Source organism: Notolepis coatsorum, assembly GCF_963971535.1.
Source record: "Notolepis coatsorum genome assembly, chromosome: 11".
NCBI classification, from domain to species: domain Eukaryota; kingdom Metazoa; phylum Chordata; class Actinopteri; order Aulopiformes; family Paralepididae; genus Notolepis; species Notolepis coatsorum.
The window spans coordinates 102,650,065-102,658,104 of NC_140175.1; the positions used below are offsets into that span (position 1 = coordinate 102,650,065).

At 46.6% G+C, this 8,040-nt stretch overlaps 1 protein-coding gene across 1 annotated transcript in view; it reads left to right on the forward strand.

The window, feature by feature from the left end:
- LOC311237223 (uncharacterized protein) overlaps positions 1–3,378 on the forward strand; it is an 18,838-nt gene extending 15,460 nt beyond the window's left edge. Inside the window, exons 6-7 of the mRNA XM_084325030.1 lie at positions 250–432; positions 978–3,378. Coding sequence (XP_084181156.1) covers positions 250–432; positions 978–1,183 — 389 coding nt within the window. The 3' untranslated portion in view covers positions 1,184–3,378. The remainder of the gene's footprint in view (positions 1–249; positions 433–977) is intronic.
- The last annotated feature ends 4,662 nt before the right edge of the window (positions 3,379–8,040 follow it).

Sequence of the window (8,040 nt, forward strand, 5' to 3'; positions counted from 1 at the left end):
TTACTTACTTCTTAATTACTTTTTTTTTTTTACTTACTTTTTTTTTACTGTATGTAGCACACTCCCAGGGGCTCATACAGAAACAAGCATTTAACCCTTTCACTGCCACACGACAGAAGGTTAGCCCTTTACTATCACACAACCGACGGCGATGCTCCATCATTAGCATCATAACCGGCTGTCGTGTGGCAGTGAAAGGGAAGTATTCTGTATTTTGTTGACCCTTGAACTGCCCCCCCCCCCCCCCAGTGGCGTGTGACCAGCCCCCCATGGTGAAGGACGCCCGTGTGTTTGGGTCTCTAAAGCCACGCTACGAGATCAACGCTCTGGTCCGTTACCACTGCAAACAGGGCTTCATCCAGAGACACACCCCCACCGTCCGTTGCCGGGCCAACGGCCAATGGGATACCCCCAGGGTCAGCTGCATTAGCCGTGAGTACTGACTTCAAACTGTTGGAGAGACTTGGATTAGAGCTATAAAGTTGTAGTTTAATTTCAGTTGTTGTCGTTTCAGATTTCAGATTTCAGATTCCTTTATTGCCACTTATTACAGTACTTTACAGCAAGAACAGTGACATTCTATTTATTGTGGTCCCTCGACCATTTTCTTTCTTAGTAATAAGATAGATTCTTAACTCATTGGACGCCAACCACGAGTAAAGTCGGGTCAACTCGCCGACGCTCGTTATTTCTCTGATTAGATATTTCCATTCATTATCCATCCAGGGAGCCTGGTGTTATCATAGGGAATGAGTCTGAGATCGCAAAAGCGCAATACCGGCCGCATCCTACCAGGCGGCGGTATCGATTGAGTTAATAATAAAATAATATAAAAATACAATAAATTTAGCATAAAATAAAATAGATAACTAAAACAAAGATTACTATATACAGTTATAAAAGTGTTGTTGTTGTTGTTGTTGTTGTTGTTGTTGTTGTTGTTGTTGTTGTTGACTCGTTCCAATTTTCTTTTTCAGCCGCAACCTACCAAGCTTACAAATACCGCAACGGGCGGTATAACCAGCAGCACGACCATAATCGCCACGTCAAGAGTCATCAAAACTATAACAAACAGCTGGAGCAGCAGAGCAGCTGGAACCCCTTCCTGACCCGCTACCAACTGCTGGAGGAGGGAGAGAAGACACCCCAGCAGTCCCAGCAACAGAACGAGGATCAGCACTGATCTGGGATCAGACCTAAAAGGGACCAGCCTAGCTGTGCGACGGTCGATCACAGCGAGGCTGGCTGATCTCAAGTCCAGAGCCATGGATAAACAGAGTCGTGCGCCGAAACTGTATATCAATGGCTCTCGATATACTGTAGGACCGGGGAGATTTTTCACAAGGCAATGAGTCCAATGAGATCGCAAACGCCCATAAACACTCTGGAATCATTCCTTTCTTTTTATGTTATCAAGCCATTCAAACTCTTACTGTATATACTGTGTAGGTTAGTAAACATGTATTTTTTAAATCATGACTAATTGTTAAAGTCCACTGGCTAACTCATTGATAACACTCAGTGAAATGATGTCCCAAGTCAAGATATCTCTACAATCTCATAATGTCCTGAACAGAAAGACTAATGCCTCAATGGTTGTATTAGATTGGCTTCATGGGTGCTCTATAAGGCATTACACTGCAAAAGAAAAGTTTAAAGTTATTTAATATTACCTTGAGTCTTAAAATCAGATTTTCTTAAAAAGAAACGTGAGCTTGTTTCAAAAGTGATCTCAATCCAAAGACCCCCCCCCCCCCCCCCCCCCCCTTGCCCCAGTGGCAATGGCAGATTCCTTTTGGTTGTTTTCTGAAAATAAGACTTTTAAAACTCAGTATATAAGCTTTAGAATTTGCAGTGTACTTGACCAGTGTTCCTTTATTCTATACTCCCACCTAGTGACCAGACTAGAGAATCTCAATAGAGCAGTGTTGGTCCGACAATGCAGTGTTTTTATGGATGTAAAATAGGCAAAGTGTCCTCCCGAGTGCCTTCTGTGAAATGTCTCATTTAATTTTGGTAAAATAAGGCACATAGATACTGAATTGTCTCTACCAAAAACAGCATATTAATTGCATTTCTGTGTGTGTGTATTTTTAGTTTTTATATTGTAGTCCATCGATTTAACATCTTTTCGCAAATTTAGACGAGAAATATTTGTCATGGGGTATAGAACATAGAGCATGAATTCACCATTTTAAATTATTGTCATATTTCAACATATTTCAAGTCAACCTTTTAAATTTGTGCTGCTTTGTTATTGATCCATTTATTTGTGTTGGTTATTTTATCGTGTAGAATTTTGTGCAAAAAATATATATTATATGGACCTTCATCTTAGAGAACAAAAAAGGGAGTGGGATTTCTTTTTTAAAGATTAGCCAATATATTATTGTGTGTTTTTGAATCTTAACCACACAGAGAGAAGAGGGAAAGCTAGACTAGCCTTTTTATGAATGTTGGGGCGTGTGTGGGTGTGAGGCTGTAGATCACAGAGGATATAGGACAGATGTTATATGAAGCCATATGAGTTTTAACTTATTGTATACGTTTTTAGAACTATGAATGGACTGTGATGCTGAATATAGGTCGTTTAGAAACCCAAGTGATTTCCGATAACGATGATTTTCCTCGCTGATGTTTACAGATATCGCTCCTTGTCGTTGCAGAGAAAACATCTTTATCATATAGTTACGTGTCGCCTTGTTTATTTTCTATGGCGCACAGAACCTTCTTGTCTGGCAGTAGAACCCTGATACTGAGCTGTTAGAACCTGTTGAAGTGCAGAACCATCATCCTGCTAGAACCTAAGGTGCAGAACCTAACTGCTCTTGACCAAAATGCACTTTGAGGAACACACTCAAAGACACTTGAAAAAAAAAAAAAGACGTCTTTCTTTCTACAAGACGTGATTGGAGTTATATGGAGTGATTCTCAGCTCGAGGTAGTACCCCCTAAAGCACAGATCTGGAATCTGATTACCCGGCCTGAACCTTTTTTTTTTTTTTTTTTTTTTAAGCTGAACCCAATAAGCCAAATGTGAAAAAAGAAAACCCTCCAGAAGTGTGTAGATACAAACTCTGACATCGAAGGGACGGCATTGACACGTTGGATCTTTGTTCATCCGATTCTCACTACATTTTTATCTCGTTCCTTTTGACGTTCTGCACACATCTGCTCCGTGTGTTTGTTTGTTTCTTGTTTTTATACTTCAAATGTAAATGCAAATATGTGTATTTCTACTCCATGTGTTTCATGGGGACACTGTATCTACTGCAGGTGGAGGACTTATTTATCTGTCATGTTGTCGTTTTGCTTCTCTTGTTGCTGTTACCCTGTGTGTTAATGTTGTTAATGTCCACCACCCTGAGTCCGCTGTCTGTGCAATAAAAAAGGAACCATTATAGTAGATCCTACTGTTTGTGTTATATTATACATATCGTCACGGTTTGACATATTGAATCCAATGTGCAGATAATGAGACTCGGCAGACAGATCTTGTTAAAACAATGCTGGAGACGCTGGGTTCGAGCCCAGTACTTTGAGCCCAGTACTTCGAGCTTTGTAGGCCGTATGGTGAAGGCTGAGAAGTGGCTAGAAAACTATTCTCGTTCCCACCTCGGCGAATTACACAATTTTCACTCTGGGTGAAAGATAGATTGGTGTAGATTTAGGAACAAAAAGTTCTCCATTGACAAAATAGCCCATTTTGCGCAATCATTTTTTTAAAGACGCAATTGGTGCGAGTTCGGTCACGTATCTGGCGCTCAACCAATAGCAGCTCTCCTTGTTGCCAAGTTACAGACAACAAGAGATTTGTGTAAACAGTGGAAGCAACTGAAAGGCAGTACTCATCGACGAGTACAGAAGACGACGAAAATGGAGAAAAAACACCTTCCAAGGTTCTCAAAAAGGTTTCGAAACAATGTTATATGCATCTCACGTCCGCTCAGAAAGAAAGTGTACAAGATTTTACACAGACACGTGGTGTTACGCTTGGTACGCTTCTTTGGCATGATGGACCCAGATGGCAGAGTATAGATGAGACCGGAGACAGAGCGTGACGATGAACAGTTTACTAACACACAAGGTACATACACGACACAGGTAACATTTAACAATGACCGCGCACAGCAGGGCAGGACAGACAGGACTATATACACAAGACTAATTGACAAGACACAGAGGGTAATTTACAAACAAGACACAGGTGTGGTAGACAGAAACAATAGAGCACAGAGTACTGGGAAAACAATAACAAACAACCAGACTAAAACATAATTACAAACCACAGACAGGGGAACACAAGACTAACAAAGTGGAGACAACAGATAATAAACACAACAAACACAACTGACAATAAATAACAATAAGTTGGTGTGTGAGCTGATGCCAGATTGCATCAGCCAGATTGCATCAGCCAGATTGCATCAGCATCAGCCCACCGGGTGGCAATGTAGACTGAGGGTTATTGTTAATGGGAGGTACTTGTGAATATGTCTGAGTCCTGGTCCCACAGGGCCAGGACCGGAGGAAGTGTTACAGTACCCCGCCCTCGAAGGTCGACTCCCAGGCGACCCAACAGGCCCCCCGGGAACGGGGAGGGTGGGGGGGACGGAAGCCGCATCGGCGAAAAGAGGAGGGGGGAGGATGGGGGTTCGAGGGACGGGGCCTGCGGGAACAGGAACGGGGGGAGGGGGCTGACGAGGAGGGCTGGAGCAGGGAAGGATGGGGGGAAGAGACGACGGCTCCGGAGCGCGACCTGGGGCTGGGGTCTCCACGGTGGCGAGACCCCCCGCCGAACCCCGAACCGGAGGCTCCCTGGCGACAGGACGCGGTGCAGGACCCCCAACCGGGGTCCCTCCGGCAGCGGAATCCGACGTCTTCCTCCAGGTCTGCCATGGTGGTGGCTCGTCTTCTGGAACCTCCCAGGGCGGAGGAGACCTCGACCAGGCCGGCGAGGAAGACCTGCGGTCCTGGAAACCCCTTCCCCTGGGGCTGTGGCGTCGGGATCCGCGCCCCGTCCCCGACGCTCCCCTGCGGACCAGGCGACTTCCCACCCAGGGATCCAGCACCGGGGTGGCCGCGGCGCAAGCACCCGATATCATCGGTGCCGCTGGCCCAGCCACTGCGTCCCATGGTGCCAGACCCAGAGCGGTCGCCTGGTCGGCACGCAGGACGGAAGCGCCCAGGATCCCGAGCGCGAAGCTGCCTCCGTCTCTCCTCTCTGCCGGGTCCAAGTTCGGCGCGGTCATTCTGTTACGCTTGGTACGCTTCTTTGGCATGATGGACCCAGATGGCAGAGTATAGATGAGACCGGAGACAGAGCGTGACGATGAACAGTTTACTAACACACAAGGTACATACACGACACAGGTAACATTTAACAATGACCGCGCACAGCAGGGCAGGACAGACAGGACTATATACACAAGACTAATTGACAAGACACAGAGGGTAATTTACAAACAAGACACAGGTGTGGTAGACAGAAACAATAGAGCACAGAGTACTGGGAAAACAATAACAAACAACCAGACTAAAACATAATTACAAACCACAGACAGGGGAACACAAGACTAACAAAGTGGAGACAACAGATAATAAACACAACAAACACAACTGACAATAAATAACAATAAGTTGGTGTGTGAGCTGATGCCAGATTGGCATCAGCCCACCGGGTGGCAATGTAGACTGAGGGTTATTGTTAATGGGAGGTACTTGTGAATATGACTGTCTGAGTCCTGGTCCCACAGGGCCAGGACCGGAGGAAGTGTTACAACGTGGGATAGATATAGAAACTCCATCGAGCGGTGGCTTAAATTGCCAGGAGAGAATCGTGTCATTGCAGATACATACAAACATTGTTTAGAGATCGAGTTTGCCAATGTTCCCGGGGATGCTGGTTTTCACGCTACTTGCTATAGGCGTTTTATCGACAAAAAGACGCTTGGATACAGCTGCGAAACGGGCTATATGTTCTGCAGCTCAAGATGTGGATGCAGGAGTGCCAGAACTTACAGAACATGGCTCTACAAGTGAAAGTCATCTGAAGAAACTTCGATCCAGGACAGGCTTACCAGCTTTTGTCGGACCTGTACTTCCAGTCTTGTGCATTACCGTTCGCCGATGAGACTGGAAGAAAAATATCCCAATTATTTTACGCCGATCGCCTAGATCCATTTCCGGTTTGTATGGCACAATAAACACCAAAATCATATTGATTATTGCGTTATGGAAGCGATCCAAATGCACGCCAGTGTTTGTCTGTAGTCCCGTAGCAAGATATTACTGCCGGAGGGATTTCCTCGACGCACCGATCACAACTTCCGGTTTTGAGAGTGTAACTCTCCCGACCATCCACCAGGCGGCGGTATTGAGGCGTTTCAATCTCATTCAGGGTCCCGAATGGAGGTTGGCTGGATGAATTATGAATGCCATGGCAAAAAAAATGAAATATTGATTTAAAAAACGGCTTTCACCGTTCTTGGCGTTCAATGCATGGCAGGCAAACACGTCGTAAGCCGTTTTTGGCGACCAATGTGTTAATACCGGAAACTGAACTGAAGCGCGGCACACAAACATCCCTCCATGCTCCATGTGAAGTGACTGTGGCGAGTAGCGGTGCTATCGGTTGAACTCACTCTCCCTTAAAAGACACAGACACGTTGCAAAGCAGTGAGTTAACCTCTTGGTATAGTGGTCTGTGCTGTCGACCCGTGGTGCGAAACTCCCAGGTTTGAAACTCCCTCGGGGATCAAAGTTTAAGGTTACGATATCACAACCGTGACATAAACTTAGTAGCCCAGGCTTTTATTTGCTTCCATCACTGGACTCACCCAGTCTCTATACGGGACAGGCCTCACTGGACTCACCCAGTCTCTATACGGGACAGGCCTCACTGGACTCACCCAGTCTCTATAGGGACAGGCCTCACTGGACTCACCCAGTCTCTATAGGGACAGGCCTCACTGGACTCACCCAGTCTCTATACGGGCCAGGCCTCACTGGACTCACCCAGTCTCTATACGGGACAGGCCTCACTGGACTCACCCAGTCTCTATACGGGACAGGCCTCACTGGACTCACCCAGTCTCTATACGGGACAGGCCTCACTGGACTCACCCAGTCTCTATACGGGACAGGCCTCACTGGACTCACCCAGTCTCTATAGGGACAGGCCTCACTGGACTCACCCAGTCTCTATAGGGACAGGCCTCACTGGACTCACCCAGTCTCTATAGGGACAGGCCTCACTGGACTCACCCAGTCTCTATAGGGACAGGCCTCACTGGACTCACCCAGTCTCTATACGGGACAGGCCTCACTGGACTCACCCAGTCTCTATAGGGACAGGCCTCACTGGACTCACCCAGTCTCTATACGGGACAGGCCTCACTGGACTCACCCAGTCTCTATACGGGACAGGCCTCACTGGACTCACCCAGTCTCTATAGGGACAGGCCTCACTGGACTCACCCAGTCTCTATACGGGACAGGCCTCACTGGACTCACCCAGTCTCTATACGGGACAGGCCTCACTGGACTCACCCAGTCTCTATACGGGACAGGCCTCACTGGACTCACCCAGTCTCTATAGGGGACAGGCCTCACTGGACTCACCCAGTCTCTATACGGGACAGGCCTCACTGGACTCACCCAGTCTCTATAGGGACAGGCCTCACTGGACTCACCCAGTCTCTATAGGGACAGGCCTCACTGGACTCACCCAGTCTCTATACGGGACAGGCCTGTAATTCCTTTTGCACAAAGATCTCGCTCAGCAATGAGGGGAAATATATCCAATTGTTTATTTGAACCAGTAGGAATATTACTTGTATGGCATGTACAAATAAATAACTGGGTATTCATCTATACCAATCCTAATGGATTATTGAAATATTAACCCTTCACTGCACCAGATCCCCAGTGGTGCTTTGGAAAAGATGGCTGATCAGACTTGGCTCCTGCTCTTTCCATTAATGCAGCGATTCTATCAGCTTGGATACTGAGAGATTGATGGCAACCTGCTAAATGAGG